General features: G+C 38.5%; 1 protein-coding gene across 7 annotated transcripts in view; it reads left to right on the plus strand.

Moving 5' to 3' along the window:
• Positions 1-19,898, plus strand: part of EXOC6 (exocyst complex component 6) — a 213,587-nt gene extending 193,689 nt beyond the window's left edge. For all 7 annotated transcript variants that reach the window (XM_050802774.1, XM_050802773.1, XM_050802775.1 and 4 more), the window contains 2 exons: positions 17,317-17,429; positions 18,628-19,898. In XM_050802774.1, coding sequence (XP_050658731.1) covers positions 17,317-17,429; positions 18,628-18,760 — 246 coding nt within the window. In that variant the 3' untranslated portion in view covers positions 18,761-19,898. The remainder of the gene's footprint in view (positions 1-17,316; positions 17,430-18,627) is intronic.
• The last annotated feature ends 762 nt before the right edge of the window (positions 19,899-20,660 follow it).

The raw sequence follows: 20,660 nt of genomic DNA on the forward strand, positions 1-20,660 counted from the left end.
ACACACACACACACACACACACACCATCTATTAAAAAAGGCCGGGCATGGTGGCTCATGCCTGTAATCCCAGCACTTTGGGAGGCCAAAAGGTCAATAGTGACCTCTTCAGAGCTAAGTGGATAATAGTTGTCATGAAGATTTTTACTAATATACACCAAAAGGCTGATATTGCTGAAGGTTTTTTTTTTTTGAGACTATCATTTATAGCATTATTCTCTAAACTTCCTTGTTAGATATGCATTGCAGTGCTTAGTACTCATAATTAAGTCACAGTTTAGTCCCTAGAGTATTTTGCAATGTATGTTTCTCTCCTTTTCTTTGAACCCATTTGTATTTTCGTAAATATCAGAACATCTACCAATTACCTTCGGTCTGTGATTCAGTGATTTTCATGGTCATAAAATCCTAAGACTTGAGAATTGGAAGGGACTTCCAAAAATCTAACCCCTGGCTCCAAACCTCTTAGAAGCTCTCCCCAGCAAGTGCCCTTGCTGCTGCTCCAGATATCTGGAGATTCACCCCATCCAAACAGAGGCTTCTCTTCCTTTGAAAATCTCAGGGCAGCCTTCACCATTTCTCTCTGAGACTTGGTCAGACACTGCTGTTTCTGTTGCTTCCCATTCACACATCCTTCATCCTAGAAAATTAAAATATTTGATTATTCAATGAAATTAAGTAGTTTCCACTTCCTTACTCTACCCCTTCTCACCTTCCAACTTTTCTCCTGTTTCATTCACTCCTTGTTTTGTCTACTCATCTTTTCACTTCTTCTGGACCTCTTATTCTATGCCACCTGAAAACCCTCATTCCTATGTAAATGGCCCTACTGCTTCAACTGTGTGGCAGAATCCTTTCTTCACTTCCTTTTCATAGAATTCGGAGGATACTGTTAACTCTGCAGCTCTCTCTAGTGGCAGGATGCATTCTTTCACGGCTGCACAGTGTGAATGAGATTGGTGTTCCCCTGGCTCCTCATTTCTATTTGTAGACCATTGTTCCTCTACTCTTGAGTGAAAGCTCCAGCCCCTCTGAGCCTCTTGTCTTCCATCTCCATCACCGTCAACCTCTCACTGTTGCTTTTGTAGTCAGCTTATCTATATCCACACCCATCCTTCCTGCCCTTCATTCTCAGATGTTAGGAAGCCATTTTAATGAGGCTCTCATCTTCCTATGCACTTGACCCTATCTTTTCTATGGGATTTTGTTTCATTATTCATCTACCTTTCCTCTACCTTATCCTTTTCTTAGCCTAAAAACATTTTAGCTATTTCCAATTTCTCTTCCCTCATTTGCATAATTAAAAGAGTGGTTTATAATTGATTATTCTTGTTTTCACATCTCTCATTCATTCCTCAATCCATTCCTATCTGCTTTGCCACATTGCTGAAATAGTGTTCACTTAGGTCACCAGGGAAGGCCAGTAGACATTTTTAGCCCATATCCTACTGGTTCTTTCTGTTGCATTTGGTAATGTGAATCATGTTCTCTTTAAAATTCTCTCATCTTCAAAGTCGTACTCCCTTGACATCCTTCCTCTTTCTTTTTTGTGGTCTCCTTTTCTGCCCCCTGAATGTTGGTTTCCCCAAGGTTTCGGTCCTTAGAACGCTGCTCCCTATACTGCTGACCTAAGTGAGCTGACCCGCTGTCATCAGATCTCTGGCATATGCCTTAGATACATATCCAGTTGCTTGGTAAACCTTTAGACTTAGGTGTGTGTCCCACTTGCTGTGTGACCAAAACTGTTGACTTGTCATCTTCCCTTATTCTCAGATCACATCTCTTTTTCATGTTCTCTGTTTTGATTGGTAGAACCACTCCGCCATATCCTGGACAATCATCATGTCCTAGGGATTTTTTTTCTCCTAAGTATTTCTCAAATCCATCCTCTTCTCTCCATGTTAACTACTTGCCTACCACCTATTCATCATTTTCTCTCTATCCCAGCTATGTACCTGTCTGTCCCAATGTATTTTAAGATTGTTACTACAGTCTCCTAATTATTTTTTCTGCCTTAAGTGCATTTACTACAGAACTGAAGTGGTGAATCTGACCATGTCAGCTCCTGTGTTTGTTTGTTTATTTATTTGAGATGGAGTCTCACTCTGTTGCCCAGGCTGAAATGCAGTGGCATGATCTTGGCTCACTGCAACCTCTACCTCCCGGGTTCAAGCAATTCTCCTGTCTCAGCCTCCCATGTAGCTGGGGTTACAGGTGTCTACCACCACACCTGGGTAATTTTTTTGTGTTTTTAGTAGAGACAGGGTCTCACCACGTTGGCCAGGTTGGTTTCAAACTCCTGACCTCAAGTGATCCGCCTGCCTTAGCCTCCCAAAGTGCTAGGATTACAGGCATGAGCCACCGTGCCCGGCATTATTTATTTATTTATTTATTTATGAGATGGAGTCTTGCTCTGTCTCCCAGGCTGGAGTGCAGTGGTGCGATGTCGGCCTACTGCAACCTCTGCCTCCTGGGTTCAAGTGATTCTCCTGCCCCAGCCTCCTGAGTAGCTGGGACTACAGGCACATGCCACCAAGCCCAGCTAATTTTGGTATTTTTGTAGAGAGAGAGTTTTGCCATGTTGGCCAAGTTGGTCTTGAACTCCTGACCTCAAGTGATCCACCCTCCTCAGCCTCCCAAAGTGCTGGGATTACAGGCCTGAGCCACTGCACCCAGCCAGCTTCCTTGTTTAGAACCTTTCAATGGCTACCCAAAGTTCCTGAACAAGGCATATATATCCTTTTATGACTCAGCTCCTGACCTCTTCTCTAGCCTGTCTTGTACTACCCCCTTACTCATATTTCAGTTTAGCAGCACTAAAGTGCATGGAATTTCCCCATAAGCACAACTGTTTCTTGTCCTTGTGTCTTTCCTCACACTGTTCCATCTGCTTGAAATACCACCACTCTTCCTTTAATTAACTCCTTCTTTAGACTCAGTTTGGGTATCATCTAAGACAGCTCCTTAGGTCTACTTCCCACCCCCTAAGCGATAATTAATGCTCTGATAATAGCCTATACATATGTCCATCTGTGTAATCAGCATGTTAGTTTGTAATTATGTTTGTGTGAATATCTTTCCCTTTATACTTATGAACTTCTTAAATCCAAAGACTAGGCCATTACCATTTTTTCATCACTAGTGTCAAATATAGTGCTTGTCACATGTGAACACAATCTCTTTTACAGAAGAGGAAGTTGGGACTCAGAGTTTGTAACTCCCTTAAATGATTCATTCAAAATGAAAGTAGCTTGATTTTTAAAAACCTGGGTTGGGAGGAAATTTAGTAGGGCGTAGACGTAAACACTACTGGTGCCTGCTATAGTATGCACCAGAACTGTGAGAAATACATTTGTATTGTTTATAAGCCACTCGATCTATGGTATTTTGTTATGGTAACCTAAACAGACTAAGACAGTGTCATAAGAAGTATTAGCTCTTAAGTATTTTCTGATTTAAGTGAAGTATAATTGGATAGGCAAATAATATCCGTAGAGTATTGATTAAGTGATGCAAAGGAAGAGCTTGATTTTTTTCCAGCCAGGTGGTGTGGATTTCTAACATTCTGAAGCACCATAATCAAATATCAGATATTTTACAATTATTCTTTTTTTTTTTTTTGAGACGGAGTCTCACTCTGTTGCCCAGGCTGGAGTGCAGTGGCGCAATCTTGGCTCACTGCAACCTCTGCCTCCTGGGTTCAAGCAATTCTCTGCCTCATTCTCCTAAGTAGCTGGGATTACAGGCGCCCACCACCACACCCAGCTAATTTTTTGTATTTTTAGTAGAGATGGAGTGTTACCATCTTGGCCAGGCTGATCTTGAACTTCTGACCTCGTGAGCCACCCGCCTCGGCCTCCCAAAGTGTTGGGATTACAGGCTTGAGCCATGGCTACAATTATTCTTTTAAAATGCTGACTCATGTTAAGTTGCGTTGTCTATTGAGCTTTCCTTAAAGTCATTGCATACTCTCTTAATTATTCTGGATTCTTACTATGAATTAAGTTGTATTTTTAATATTTTATGAATTTACTTTCAACCAATCTGTAAATACTTAAAGAATGCTTCCAGTTTTCTTACCTGTTTGTTATTTCTCTTTCTGTTCTTTGTTCTCCTCTTAATTATCATCAACAAACTTTACCTCCTCAACTGTGTTGAGGGCACTGGGCCAGGCACTGTTTCTACGTATTACAAAGAAGAGACACCATGGCTTGAGTTTTTCTGATGGCCTAGTGTAAAATGTTTATGCAAAGTGTCAATGGAAACAATTATCTTAACAGGATAACAGCCTATTTTGCTTAGAAACGTCCTAATTTCCTGTTTTTAGGTTATCCAGAGGTCAGGTAGGGATTCCTTTTTGTACTCTCATAGTGCAGATTCACATCGTGCAAGCATCACAGGACTTAGATCACAATCCATTTAATTCCAGTGGCTGCATTTATCTTCCCAAGAAACTAATTCCCTCAACTGCTGTTTTTATTTAGTGTCTCTTTTTAAATTTTATCCAATAACCTGTAGTGAAGGTGTGACTTCAGTAGCTGTTTACCAGTAGCTGCTTCTTAACTAAGCTGCATCTTAAAGTTCATCTGTTGCCCATTTTGAAGTTCATGTGGCTACCTACACTGGTCAGAATGTTAACAGTGTTGTCTCTGTTTCCCTCTCTCAGAAATCTGTTACTAACTAAGCATTCAAGCAAGCATCAGGCTTCCAAGTAAGCCCTGACTACATGCTGTGAACTTCTGCCTTAGTGAATCAGCTTCAGCATAGTTTGATAACTGCCTTTTTTCTTCATGTTTAATTGTGCCTTGAGGCTATGGAAAGACTACATTTATCTGTTGAAACAGACTAAGCAGCAAGTGTTCTGACATGTTTGTCGCGCAAATTATTGTACGTGACAAAAGGTAATTACATATACAATCAGGTCTGGAAGTAAATGGATAATTAGGAGTTAATATATTATCTAGCATAAGAGAAGTACGAGATTCAAGAAGAGTAAACTAAATACATATCTTTTTAATTGAGTAAAGATTATAAAATATAAGATTTGAAAGAAATGAGATTGTAAACTCTCCTAAATACAAATACTCACCAAGATTTTATAATATTATCTTTAACAGAGACTGCAAAGATCCTTAGTTTCCTTATTTCCATCAGGCTAACTATGGTAATCCAACTTTGCATCCCTTCAGGAATCCAAGGCGAAATGGTAATGGGTCTGTATTTATACTCCAGGGCACAAAACTGAGGCCTTATCTCTGTAAAGCATAAGAAATGAGATTTGAGTCTGAAATTCAGGTCATCACTTCACCAAAGATTTATTGCCAAAATTGGAGTCTATTTTTTTTCCACTAATTTATTGCCATAGAAGTGATCTCCCTTTTCCTCTTGAGGCAATTGGGATTTAATGATCTTGGTTTGTTTCAGTTACCCTGAATGGCTTGAATTCCATTTTAAATAAGAGAATAAGATGCCTGTGGGGACTTAAATATTTAGTTTTTGGGGATTTTTTGTTTGTTTGTTTGTTTCTGTTTTTGGAGACAGTGTCTCATTCTGTTGTCCAGGCTGGAGTGCAGTGGTGCAATCTTGGCTCACTGCAATCTCCACCTCCCGGGTTCAAGCGATTCTCCTGCCTCAGCCTCCTGAGTAGCTGGGACTACAGGTACCTGCCACCACGCCCGGCTAATTGTTGTATTTTTAGAAGAGAAGGGGTTTCACCTTGTTGGCCAGGCTAATTTCAAACTTCCGTCCTCAAGTAATCTGCCCACCTCAGCCTCCTAAAGTGCTGGGATTACAGGTGTGAACCACCGTGCCCAGCCAAGTATTTAGTTTTAATTTTAGTTCAGCCTTAAAGAAAACAAGCCAGAGTCATTGTTTATAACAAATAGCAAATTATAAGTATTATTTGACTTTCTAAAATTTTAGGGTAAAACATATATGAGTACTTATATTGAAGACTAAACCTAGCTATTGGATTCTCCAAGTGTTCATTTGCCTTATTTTAAGTCATAACCATTGAGGTGGGGCAAGAGGGGAGAAGAACCACTTAGATTCTTTCAGATTTAGAAATCTAGTTATTCTCTTCCTTCGTGTTTTTCTTAACAATTGTACTGCGGAAACCCTAGCCTGGTCTGGCTTCCTTCATTCAAGCAACTGCCATATCCTGGAGTATAGATATGTTGGCATACAATTTTTTTCACTGGCTAATTCATATTGTCTTCCTTTGTTGCTCAAGTTCTTCCAAAGTCAATTCATACAAGCAGATCTTGTTTCTTCGTAGCTTCAATGGAGCAAAGTGACTCATCAGAGAGAACTGAAAGTCTATTGAACACCTCTCATCATGAGTTTCAAGGTTTGATTTCCTTAGTATTAGAGGTCTTTGAGCTTCATTGGTGAAGTCATTACATAACTACTTGTTATGTAAGTGTAGCAGATGATGTAGTGAATCTGTACAGAAAATTAAATGTATGACCTGGGAATGTTTATTTAACACATTTGATGGTGGCATCACTAGTTTACAAAAGGAGCAGAACTTTGGTTGTGAAATATTTTAGTACATCCTATGGCACAAATTAAATCAATCAGTCAATAGCCTAGTCTGGCTTTTAGAATAATTATAAAACATTACTAAAATTCAGAGATGTCTTAATTACTAGTAGTTCACATGTCAAGTAAATGATAACATAGCCCTGTTATTAGTGTATATGATATGAGTTCAGTGTAGCCTTATGAAATTATGTATCAAAAGGTAACATATGCAGTGAATCTCAACAAATACTTAGTTGATGCCTAGTATTTGCCAGTTACTGGGCTATGTGAAGATACAGATACTAAGCAAAACAAGTCACTAGCTTTGAGGCACTTACAAAGTACACTATTAGAAGGAGGGAAAAGGCACGACAACTGTTGAGATATTGGAAGGAGACAAGTGCTGGGATAGCTATGATTCGTCCAGACTAAAAATGGAATTATTGATATTTGATTCTTTGGTGGATAAACAAACTAACCCCTAACATCAATATACTGTGAAAAACACTGTGATACAAATGTGTGGAGGGTAGTATGAGGACACAAAAGAGTGACAGCTAACCCAACCAAGGTGGTCTGGAGAGGCTTCCTGGGAGACTGATTTAGACTTAAGTGTTACGGACTAAGTAAGAGCTACCTGGGTGAAGAAGGAAGGAAAGGAGATTTCATACAGAAGAGCTGAGGAATGAGGAGTGTCCTAGGGTAGACATGGTTTCTTTTTTTTTTTTTTTTTGAGACCGAGTTTTGTTCTTGTCGCCTAGGCTGGAGTGCAATGGCATGATCTCAGCTCACTGTAACCTCTGCCTCCTGGGTTCAAGCAATTCTGCTGCCTTAGCCTCCCGAGTAGCTGGGGTTACAGACGCCCACCACCACGCCCAGCTAATTTTTTGTTTTTAAGTAGAGATGGGGTTTTACCATGTTGGCCAGGCTGGTCTTGAACTTCTTACCTCAGGTGATCCACCCACCTCTGCCTCCCAAAGTGCTGGGATTACAGGTGTGAGCCATCGCGCCTGGCCCAGTCATGGTTTCTAAGAGAACTAAGAGTAGTTCCTCATTTAGGAGCCTGGATTACATGAAGGGAGAGGAAGCCAAAAGGTTGACCTGGATAAGGCGCAAGAGAGCTTTGCGTGTCATGTTAATGAACTTGAACTTTATCTTATAGGAAATGGGGAGCCATCAAAGGTTTTAAACAAGGGAATGGTGTAATCAAATTTGTGTTTTAGCTGGATCTCTCTGGCAGCAGTGTGGAGATTGGCTAACCTGGGATATTGGAAGAGAGAGGCAGAGGGTATAGGCAAGACAAAAGGCCACAGGGGAGAGATTATGATGTCTGAACTAGGACAGTAGTAGTAGTAATAGTAGGGATGGAAAGCTGGGAGAGGGCCAGGCGCGGTGGCTCACGCCTATAATCCCAGCACTTTGGGAGGCCAAGGCAGGTGGATCACTTGAGCCCTGGAGTTCCAGACCAGCCTGGCCAACATGTGAAACACTGTCTCTATTAAAAATGCAGAAATTAGCTGGGCATGGGGGCATGTGCCTGTAATCCTAGCTACTCGGGAGGCTGAAGCACAAGAATCACTTGAACCCAGGAGGCAGAGTTTGCAGTGGGTGAGACTGCACCACTGCACTCCAGTCTGGGCATCAGAGTGAGACTATGTCTCAAACAAGATGACAAAAAAAAAGAAGAAGGTGGAAGAAAGTAAATACAGGAAATATTTAGGAAGTTATATTGGTACTATTTGTCAATAAATTAGATGGAAGAATTGTGAGAGAGAGGCCAGGCACAGTGGCTCACGCCTATAATCCCAGCATTTTGGGAGGCTGAGACAGGTGGATCACGAGGTCAGGAGTTCGAGACCAGCCTGACCAACATAGTGAAACCCCGACTCTACTAAAAATACAAAGATTAGCTGGATGTGGTGATATGTGCCTGTAATCCCAGCTACTCAGGAGGCTGAGGCAGGAGAATTGTTTGAACCTGGGAGGTGGAGGTTGCAGTGAACCAAGATCACGCCACTGCACTCCAGCCTGGTGGACAGAGCAAGACTCCATCTCAAAAAACAAACAAACAGAAAAACAAAAAAAAAGAATTGTGAGAGAGAGAGAAGACACAAAGCAGACTAAATCCAGATTTTTGGTTTCAGTAATTAGGTAAAGTACTGCTAGTTCATGTATGACCTACCTTACAATATCAGGAAGCTGAACTCTTATGTTCAGTACTCTCAAGAAAAACAAGCTGTGCCTGTGTTTGTGTGTGTGCATGTGTTGTGTGTGTGTGTGTGTGTGTATTATAAAAATCTAAGTCACATTCAACTATTTGAAGTGAATCTACTTGAGGAAATTATATGACAGGTTCTTTCTTCTATTGGATAATTGTAGGTTTTTATTATTTTTCAAAAATAGGGAATAAAAAAATTGTTGATTAAGAATTTATTAACATTGGCCAGGTGCAGTGACTCACGCCTGTAATCCCAGCACTTTGGTGAGACCTTGTCTCTACTAAAAACACAAAAATTAGCTGGGGTGGTGGCGCACACCTGTTATCCCAGCTACTTGGGAGGCTGAGGCAGGAGAATCACTTGAGCCCAGGAGGCAGAGGTTGCAGTGAGCCAATATCGTGCCACTGCACTCCAGCCTGGGCAACAGAGTGGGACTCCGTATCAAAAAAAAAAAAAAAAAAAAAAAAAGATTTATTAACATCTTTTTGCATTCATAAAGAATTTTTAGGAAACTTTAATCAAATATCTATTTGTTATTTAGGTTTGAATACATAATATAAATATTTTATCCCAATTGCCAAAAGAATTATTTTAAAACTCAACTACGTAACGTGCTAATGTTCTTATACTACTAAATGGAAAGTCAGAAGATCCTGTTAAAAGTTTATATAACAAATTCTACTCCTAGATATATACCCAAGAGAAATGAAAACAGTTGTTTACAAAATCCTGGTACATAAATGTTAATAGCAGCATTTTTTTTTTTTTTTGAGACGGACGGAGTCTTGCTTTGTTGCCCAGGCTGGAGTGCAGTGGCGCGATCTTGGCTCACTGCAAGCTCCGCCTCCCAGGTTCACGCCATTTTCCTGCCTCAGCCTCTTGAGTAGCTGGGACTGCAGGCACCTGCCACCACGCCTGGCTGATTTTTTATATATTTTTTTAGTAGAGACAGGGTTTCACTGTATTAGCCAGGATGGTCTCGATCTCCTGGCCTCATGATCCACCCTCCTTGGCCTCCCAAAGTGCTGGGATTACAGGTGTTAGCCACCGTGCTGGGCCTAACAACATTATTTTTAATAGCCAAAAAAGATAAATGTCCATCAACTGATGATTGGATAAACAAGGTGTAGTATATCCATTCAATATATTATTATTTGTCAATAAAAAGGAATGAAGTAATAATGCATGCTACATGAACCTTGAAAGCATTATGCTTACGTGAAAGAAGCCAGTTACAAAAGACCAGGTAGGTCTTTTTGTTTTGTTTGTTTTGTTTTGTGTTGTTTTGTTTTAAATAGAGGCAGGGTCTTGCTCTGCTGCCCATCCTGGAGTACAGTTCATTGCTTACTGCAGCCTCCACCTCCTGGACTCAAGCTAGCCTTCCACCTCAGCCTCCCAAGTAGCTAGGACTTCTGGCGTGCACCACCACTGCCAGCTAATGTTTTAATTGTATGTCGAGACAGGGTCTCACCATGTTGCCCAGGCTGGTCTCAAACTCCTAGTCTCAAGCCTTGGCCTCTCAAAGTGTTAGGATTACAGGTGTGAGCCACCATGGCAGGCCAGAAGACCACATGTTATTTGATTCCCATTTGGAAAGTGATTGCTAAGGGCTATGGGGATTCGTTCAGGGGCTCTAAAATTGGTTGAGATGGCTGCACAATTCTGTGAATAGAGTCAAAACCATTGATTTGTGCCCTTTAAATGAGTGAACTGTATGGTACATCTCAAAGCTGTTTAAAAAAAAAAAAAACTTTAAAAGTTATGTAACAAGAAATAGAGGTTTAATTGTATTAAAATTATAAAAACAAAAATAGACAAAAATGGTAAGATAGCTACCCAAGAAGAGAGCTGGTATAAAGTAAGGTAAACTCTCATATGTGATAGCTGTAAAATAATACAAAATTAGAAAAATAAGCCTATTAGGGATAGTGAGATAATCACTAGAACTAAAAGAGGAGTTAAAGGCCAGGTGCGGTGGCTCACGCCTATAATCCCAGCATTTTGGGAGACCAAGGAGGGTGGATCCCTTGAGGCCAGGAGTTCGTGACCAGCCTAGGCAACATGGCAAAACCCTGTCTCTACAAAAAACACAAAAATTAGCCGGGCGTGGTGGTATGTGCCTGTAGTCCCAGCTGCTTGGGAGGCTGAGGCACAAGAATTGCTTGAACCTGAGGCCAGGCGCAGTGGCTCATGCCTGTAATCCCAGCACTTTGGGAGGCCAAGATGGGTGGATCATGAGGTCAGGAGTTAGAGACCAACCTGACCAACATGGTTAAACCCCGTCTCTAAACTAAAAATGCAAAAAATTAGCTGGGCGTGGTGGCGTGCGCCTGTAATCCCAGCTACTCAGGAGGCTGAGGCAGGAGAATTGCTTGAACCTGGGAGGTGGAGGTTGCAGTGAGCCGAGATCACACCACTGCACTCCAACCTGGGCAACAGAGCAAGACTCCATCTTAAAAGAAAAAAGAATTGCTTGAACCCAGGAGGAGGAGGTTGCAGTGAGCCAAGATCGTGCCACTGCACTCCAGTCTGGGTGACAGAGCAAGGACTCTGTCTCAAAACAACAGAAAACACAAAAAACAAACAAATAAATAAGGAGTTAAACATGGTTACTTCTGAGTACGACAGTGAACTGTTGGTTTCATGATATGCTCCATTTGATTATTAACTATGTATTTGATAAAATTAATTTTAATAAATTAACCTCATAAATTCACATGTATGTATCTATATGCTATTTTAGCCATGGTAGTGACAAAAAAAAAATCAAAATAAAGCAAATATGGACGTGTGTAAATCCGATTATGTAAATTTTACTGTGTGCCTCTTTTTTCTTTTTTTTTTTCTTTTTCCAAATTCCATACTCACCTAGAGGTTATCTAGGACTACTACATTAGCTTAGCATAAAAAAATAAGAACATTCTACCTTTGCGTGTACAGTTCACCTGAGTGAAGTGACTTGAAGAGACCAATTCCTTTAAGCAGCTTCTGCAGCATGAAGTGCTCAGAACTCACTCCTAGTCCTCACAGAGGTGGGAGTGAAAGGACTGGCTGAGAGCAAGTCTAGCAGATGGGACATTGGAAGAGGGCAGGCTTGGGTTAGGGTACATAAGATCCAGAAGGTAGCATGAAGGCAATTAACACCTGAAGGGAAAAAAGGTAGGTGACTGAAGGCACAATACTGATTTGCTTTTTTGTATTGTAGTTTTCGCTTATCTTCGGACTGCTACTTAAAATTCTGTGCTACATGTGGAGTTTTCCAAATGTGGTGTTAAAGATGGCTAGAAAGGAAGGAAAATCCAGGTGCTTTAAAAATCATATGGAGTTCATCATTTGACCTCACAATATATTTAGAAAAGGACTTGTAGTTCTTTCCAATGTAGCTAGTTTAGTAAGACCCATTTTTCTTGAATTCCCAGTGGTGAATTACTCAGGATTTGATTGAAGGCAAGTATTTCTTCCTTTAAGCAGTACTAGGGTTTAGGACTTTTGTTGTTTAAATCTCTGGAGCACTCTAGGAACCCTGGTCTCAACTTTGTTTTTTGGTGGCAAAGGAAAAATGATCTCCTGGTTTACTTTTGGAATCCACAAAGCAACTCTGAGGTCCCAGGTGGATTTAGTGTTTGGAAAAGGGAACTTGGGGGACTGAGGTTGACCTGGAGCCCCCAGGTCACTGTTCACGTTTACAAAAGCAAACCTGGTATCCCCAGTTGCTTTTCTCTTGAGGTTGGCTTAACTTTATTTATCTTCTGTCCTGGGTCATTGCCCCTGAGGTGCTTCAAAAGCAAAACCCAAAAGACCTAAAACAAAGAAAGCTAAATCAGATTCAAGGAAAAAATGACCTGGCACTGTGGGTTCACTTTTAAAAAGGCAAAAAGTCACTTCAAGAGTTTCATAGAATAATTTTAAGTCTGCCTAGATTCATTGTGTCATTTGTACAAAGTGATCTCAACAGGTCTGAGACCTCAAGTTCCTTGGGCATGGATTGAGAATGAGTCTGTAGGATGGGAAACTGTCAGCAAGCTAAATGGGTTGACACAAATGAATTCCTCAGTGATTCTGAAGTGATTCGACTATTTGGAGCTATATGGGACCACCCATGTAACACTTCTTTCCTTAAGCTGATCTTTTTGTTTGCTGGACACACACAGGGAATGCTGAGGAAGTGAAACGTACAACTCACTTACAAATATTGGCATACATCCACTTTATGTTATCAGATTAGTTATGAAGGGTATTTTTGAATCCTTGGTGAAAAAAAACTTGGGATACTAATTTCAGATAATCTTACAAATCGTGATGAGGTAGAACTCAGGCACATGATTTTGCTTTTTCATTTTTATATCATCTATACTTTGCTTACTTCCCAAAAGGATTTAAGGTGGAATTACTTTACTTGACTATTGGAAGAAACCCATTTATAGAACTTAATACCAATTTTCATTATCATATGCCCGACTTTATCCTTTAATAAGTAATTGTAAAATTGCTTTTGGGTAATCTGGGGAGATTTTTGTTTTTGTTCATGTTTGATCTACATCTTTGAACTTCAGGTATATGTGTTAACTAATAAATTCACCTGTTGAGACCATGTCCTACTGTTTATTTACAAGACTGAAAGAGATTTTGTGTGATTAATAACGAACGTATTATTTGTGCATATTGCCATCTGAAGGAAGCAAAACTTAAGTAGAGAAGTGAGACTTTTCATAATGTAGATCTTAATATTAAGAACATAGTGCATCCTGTGAAGCTTAACCAATTATGAGAGGCAGTCCACAAAGCAATGACTGTTGGGGTGGAGCAAAGGCAAGTATCAGTGTTTGTACCTGGCAACACCCCCCTTTCCCCTTTTATTCCCATCACACTCTGACTCCAGAGCAATCATGTTCTTTTAAAGTCATCCCAATCAAAGACCAGGGTCATCTTGGTCAGAACAGGCATGGATAGCCACCTGTAGAAATGGGTTCAGTCCATAAAATCTGGCTTGGCATAATGTTAGGTGGGACCCAGGAATAAAGTCCTGGTTTTATGTTTTATCCTTCACTTCAGTAGAACTGAATTATAAAAAGTGAAAAATGACCTTATAATTATTATGAGTGAAGGAGACTGGTAGACCATTCAGAAATATTAATGCTACTTTCTCTAGGAAGATCATTTAACTCACTTAACGTTAGACCCAGTGCTGTATCATGATGGAGTATCTCCTCTTTATCAACATCCCAGTGAAAAGCTGAGAGAGATACAGAGATGTCACTTCACTATATTCACTTGCCATAGTTTGCCTGCAAGCCAACATTGGCCTTTTTCAGAGAGCTATCAACATAAGCTAAAGTAGCCTGTAGCCTAAGGAAAAAGCTCCCAAGGAAACTTGGAATAATGGTCTGGCATCATCAATTAATCAGTTATTTCCCGAATACCTACTGAGTGGTTACACTGTGCTAGACACACTTTATGAGCTTGCCTGCCCAGCTTTGAAGTTTGTTTCTATTTACTTGTTCCAGCAGTACTATGCATTTGAAAAATCCTTACACACATGAAAATGAGAAATGAGAATATGAGATCAACATGCCTGCTGGCTCCATCTTTGCTCTCTGCCCACGTTCATGTGTGGTCTTTGGGACACAAACACTGAAATGTCTCAGCCATTGAATCTTCAGCCATTGGATTCATAGACTGAGCGGAATGAGCAGGCAGTCACCAGCTTCTATATAAGTTAATGGCTTCTGTCTTATTCTATATTAAAGGATAGTAGCTTTCTCATGTGTTATGGTAGTTTAAATTACTAGGATTCTGTGTGAATAGCTTTTCTTTATAATTTCTTCCATGTTAACATCAAAAGATTACTGCTTTATTCCTATCTTACAATGTAAGCTCCTTGAGGAAAGATATTTTGTTTTGTTCCAATACTGTATCTCTGGTACCTAGCACAGTATCTAGCACGTGATAGGTGGGCAGACAATATATGCTGAATAAATAAATGAATTTTATCTAGATCGTTGGCCTTTTTGTCTGCATTGGCAATTAATTCCTTAACCATTAATTTGCAAATTCATGCAAATTTCTATAGATATCTGTAAATTAACTGTGTATAATATGTATTTCTGTACATATTTTTACAAAGATTAATGTAAATATGAAAGCATATAGATTTGTCTACATATGGGCAGGTAGGTTTAATTTTGTGGTTCCTGTAATTTCTAGGGATTTGCACATAAGAGATTTGCATATGAGTATCTGACCATATGTGAACATTGTAAGCATAGTGTTTCTTTATCTAGGACAGTCTGGTTTTGTGCTGTAAAAGAATCAATTCTGTATTCACAGTTGGAGTTGGTGCGGGTTTTTCATTCATTAAGTCAGCTCCTCCTTTCCCAGTTGGGGGTAAATCAGCCTAGAGAAAAAGAGCCTTAAGAGGTTGCTTTCTGCTGACACTGTGCATTGCACATGCACAGTTGTGCAAATACACACATACACCTGAAAGAAGAATCCTTGAAAATGAGGCTTCTGTTGGCAACTCTGTGAGGGGTGTTCATTATTGAAATTTATTTTAATATATAAATATATAAACCTTATTTATAACTATAGTATTAACACATATTCATTGTAGAGTATTACAAAAATAAAGAAAATAACAGATAACTTTAATCCCACCACAGAAATAACAATTGTTCTTTTAAAAAAATTATTATTTTAGAGGTGAAGTCTCATTATGTTGCCTGGGGTAGACTCTTAACTCCCGGGCTCAAGTGATCCTACCGCCTCAGTCTCTAGAGTAGCTAGGACTACAGGAACACACCACCATGCCCAGCTTATAACAGGCATCCTTAACATTTTTGCAAATTTTCTTCCAGTCCTTTTGGATGGGTTTTTATGTAACTTAAATAGCAACATTTATCATAAACATTATCCCATGTTGTTTAAAATTCTTCATAAATGTTAATTTTATCATACAGATATACCTCACTACTTAATCAGTCTCTTAATATTGAGATTTAGGCTTTTTTCAGTTTTTGATAACACAAATAGCATTTTTGAGATTATCTTTGTGCATAAATTTTTTTTTCTGTTTCCCAAAGTTGCTTTCAAAGAAGTAGGATTGCTGAATCAAAGGGAATGGCCATTTTTAATAAGGTTCTTAAACACATTGCGGAATCACATTCCAGAGAAGTTACACTAATTTACACTCTTACCATCTGAGTGTATGACAGTAACTTTTCCTCTTTGTGAAAGGAGGGAAAAATGTGGCCAAACACAGTTAAAAATTACACAGAACTTTAAATAAGTTCCTTTTTCTTTTTCAGACAGTATATCTTTAACATTGTCTCAGTATAGTTTCTATCCTAGTGTTTCAACTTTTGGTATGGCCCAGAATGGTATCTTGTCTGAAAGAAAATAGAGTGGCTTTTCATAGTTAATATTTTCATTATAGAATTTTCTGCCTGTTGCGAGAAAATCTCTATTAATACCTGTAAATTGGATAGGGAAAGAGTCAAACAAGTTTTTTACCTTCATCAAGAAAAGCTAGTTTCTGGTAACCTACCTTTATGAGATTTTAATCACCCCAGAGTTTTATCCCTCTCAGAGTCAGTGGTTGTCTCTTGTATCCCATGAGTAAATGCAAATGTTTCCTCCATTTGAAAGCAAAACCAGTAAGACCCCTTACTTATAAAGTGAGTTAAAACAAAAAGAAAGAATATAAAACTAAAGGAAGGTAGTAAGTAAAGCATTTAGCTTTCTGAAACAATTCAAATGGGGATAGGAAGTTGGGTTTTAAATGGCTTAAAGGGGATTAGGGTTTTAAAGTTGGATAAAGAGTTTGGTGCTTTGGTTTAGGCATGGCATTGCTTTTAAAAGATTACTTCCATATTTGACAATGATTCTAACTGGAGATTATAAAGTAAATAGTCAATTTTAAGACACCACGGGAAACAAGAGGGCTCTTTTTTGTTGTTGTTTGTTTATACAAAATGGTAGCCTAGAGTTAACAGGCTGAATCCTGAAGCCCTTATTTCATAATACTACGGAGGATCCATCACCAGAGAAAATCCAGCAGAGGTTGTTAAATGCACTTAATTGAGATTATCTGAGCTTTTGGGTTAAATTACTTTGGAAAAAGTCTTAGGTGCAAACAGCGTCCTTGAAAGGTAAACATACTTACCTCTAAGAAAAAAAGGTTCAATTTAAGTTCTTTAAAATTCTTCATACAGGTTAGTAGCGCCAACCTTTATTAATTACATCTGGGTACTGACTAATGCGTAAAGATAAAATTTTTATACATCAGTACAAGGGTTCATATATATTATATTAACAGTGTTTTCATTATTTTACAATTATTTGAAAACACAAAGTATTTTACTAGAAAACAACCCCTGGCGCTTTTAGTAATTTCAAAGTAAAAAGATCTATTTTCGTTGTAAAGTACAGTTAATGAAGTTTTAAAAATGAATTTCCTTATTCTGTTCTATCTAAGAAGCAGGCTATATTAAAGTAGAACAAGGATAGCATATAATTTATATGTTAACTGGGTAAATAATCAAAAGTTGATTTAACATTTCCCCCATCTTTCGCAGCTCCTTGACCTGTTTATGGTTTGGGATTGGTCTACTTATCTAGCTGATTATGGACAGCCAGCTTCTAAGTACCTTCGGGTGAATCCAAACACAGCCCTTACTCTTTTGGAGAAGTGAGTACATTCTGAAAACTTTTTTTGTATAACATTTTAGCACCTTTTGATTCAGTGATAAACTAAAGAACTAGAGATTTCTGTCAAAAAAGAAAAGTCTAGATAGAGCTTAAAAGCTCATTCTAGTTTAATGACCAAAAAAGAAGCTTTTCTTTCTTGCCCTTCAGAGTTGGTGTCATTTCATAAGCAACTGCTGTTTATATTGATGTGAACAAAACATCTTTCCTTTTGTATCCTGAATTGCAAGCTTAATTGACCTTAGAAATATGTTTACTGGGGATGTGACAATTGGAGCTTTCTTAAAAAAAAAAAAAAAATCTGTAACTCAGGAAAGAAGGTATTTTGTCAAATGTGACCAGGAATTGGAATGTTTGTCACCAGTGTTATCTAAATCTCAGCATTGTGGACTTGGATTCTTTGCAGGTAGAGAAATACATGGTTTGAAATAAACAATACAGTAAAAACTGAGGTAATAGGATTTACTGATGCATCTTGTCCAACTAAACATAAATTTAGGTGTTAACTTTTCCCTCTCATTATGTGACAGACTTTTTCTTTACTCAATCATATTTCATTTAAAATATCACTATTGGGAGGCCCTCTGAATCTGCTGTGATTCTGGGGGCTGCTGGATAAGAAAATAAAAATTAAAAAGTATCACTATTAAAATTTTCAGCTTTTAAATTAAAATTGTTATTATTTTCCTATATTTCAAAATATTTATAGTGAATTTGATGTGAAAGGACAAGAGGAAGTGTTTAAAATAAATGTAAATTTATTTTACAATGTCATGAAATGCAACTGAGGCAAAAACATTGCTATTTTACATTTTCTAATGTTATTTTCCTTTCACCTTATCTTGCTATGAATATGATTAGCTGAGTCTATACAGGGTATGTATTTTAGCATACTTTGTGGAATAATATTAGAAAATAGTATGATAGTAGCAAACCTAGCATATTTTAGATGTACATATTAATGCAAAAATGCTACTTAATATAGAATGTAAAATAAAGCTTCTATTTTTTTGCATGGTTACTATATCTGTATGTTTATTTAGAACCTACTTTCTTTGAACTATATTTTTCAAGCATAGGATTAGTGTGGGATAATTCAGAGCATGGCAAGATATTTTACTTGTGACAGCTTAGCTTTTAATTTTCTTTTACTAAGCTTTTTCATTCACATATGTTTCTAGGATGAAGGATACTAGCAAAAAGAACAATATATTTGCTCAGTTCAGGAAGAATGATCGAGACAAACAGAAGTTGATAGAGACAGTTGTGAAACAGCTGAGAAGTTTGGTGAATGGTATGTCCCAGCACACGTAGACCTCACGTCGCTTGCACTCAGTGACACCAAATCCATGATTCAACATTGATCTTGAGCAAGTATTGGTCATGATATAGTAATTTGTTTACAGAATCCAAAAATACAATAGAGAAGATACATGAGGGCTTAAACAAGAAATAGTAATAAATGTCATTTGTATGGATTTTTAAATAATCGAATACTATTTTATATATGGAAAAAATGAGCATTTTTTCACTTTTAGGGGAAAATGCAAAAGTGTAAAACATAAATTGTCACAAATTGTACATGAAATTGATTACAAATACATTTGAAAAACGTATGCCTCTACTCATAAGTAGTTTTTTCTATTTAGACTTGAATGATAATCTGTTTTTTGATCAGTATATGGCTTTGGAATTCAATCATGTCTGATATGGTAGTTTTTCACTACCATTTTCTGACTTTTAGCTTTTATTTTCACCTCATTGTGATTTAAGCAGACCAAAATTTCTAATTCTGCTAATTCTGAAGGGGAAATAGACAAATCTTTAAAGCTTCCTGAAATCAAACTTGATTTAACTCAGTAAGAATGTGAATTATTTGTTCTACTTGGGTGGTTTAATTTAATCGTACTGAATATGAACAAAAGGTTTTGGATTTTCTAAAGATGCAGTGTTGTTTCTGTTCATCAGGGTTAATATTTCTAACTATATTGCTTGTAGCTGACCCCATTCTGGATTTGTTTGGTTTGGTTTGGTTCCAGTTAAAAGAGAGGACAGGAACTAAATGGGGCTAACCACTTCAGGTGCAGCTTGTGCGAGGGTAGATGGTTCCTGCACACAGAAGTTACCACAGGGGTCAGGTTACTTTCTTCAAATAGCAGATTTCAGTACTGTATCCTCATTGTGGAAACAAGCCAAACCAAATGAACTCTGGAAAACCTAAAACAAATGTACATTTTCCTTTGTGTACGTTTCCGTGGTCCAAATGACAATATAAATCCAGTCTTTATTATACCTTTGTTGTATTTATGCTGAATCCTCCCTTTGCCTTTTCAGGATTTAGGCCTGTAAGAAACTATGCCTGACTCTGTAAAATAAGTGTAAAGAATTATACGTACATCTCTGGATTTTGTGATGAAATATTAAAAATATTGAGCAAGTCGTTGAAAATGCATTACTATTTTGTCTATTCAGAGCTTACTGATTTAAAACAAGTGCTTCCTGGAGAAAAGGCATATTATTTCCTAGTTATTGGAATGGGAGTGGCACAAAAACTATATATATATATATAGTTTGGCTTAGTTCAAATATAGTTCAAAGAAAGTAGGTACTAAATAAACATACAGCTATAGTAACCATGCATATATATACACACTTATATGTGTGTACACACACATATATATATGCGCACTTGTTCTCTTGATCATCTCTTAATCCAAAGTATTTAATGTTTTTTAAAATACTACATGAAAAGCATGGTACTTCTTCAGGCACAGGGAAATCTGGAAGAGAGGAGCGGTGAACAGCTAACTCTCTTTGAAGACCGGAATGGGGCTGTTCTTCGCAGCTTACCCAACCCTCCAGTGTACTTAGGGTGTCTCCCCTGCTTTGGCTGAGACGTCCCGGGATTCAGAGAGATATCAGCTTTGCACTACCTGGAGCAGACCACTGTGGGTCCTCTTTACTCTTTTCAATAATATAAACACCCAGCACCCTCCACACACACCCCAGGTTGCGCTGTAGGGACAAGGACGAGTGAGTCCTGGGGCATTTGGAACCCTTGAATGGGACGCACAAAGCCCAAAACGCAGCAGTGTAGATTGACAAGAGTCGTCGGGCAAACTCGGGGGAGGGAGGGAAGGATGTGCAGGGAAAGATGAATTTGGTCCTTGAGACCGGAAAGGTGCTGTTGGGTATCCGCTTCTGGAGGCTTAGG

This window comes from Macaca thibetana, chromosome 9, assembly GCF_024542745.1.
Source record: "Macaca thibetana thibetana isolate TM-01 chromosome 9, ASM2454274v1, whole genome shotgun sequence".
Classification (NCBI taxonomy): domain Eukaryota; kingdom Metazoa; phylum Chordata; class Mammalia; order Primates; family Cercopithecidae; genus Macaca; species Macaca thibetana.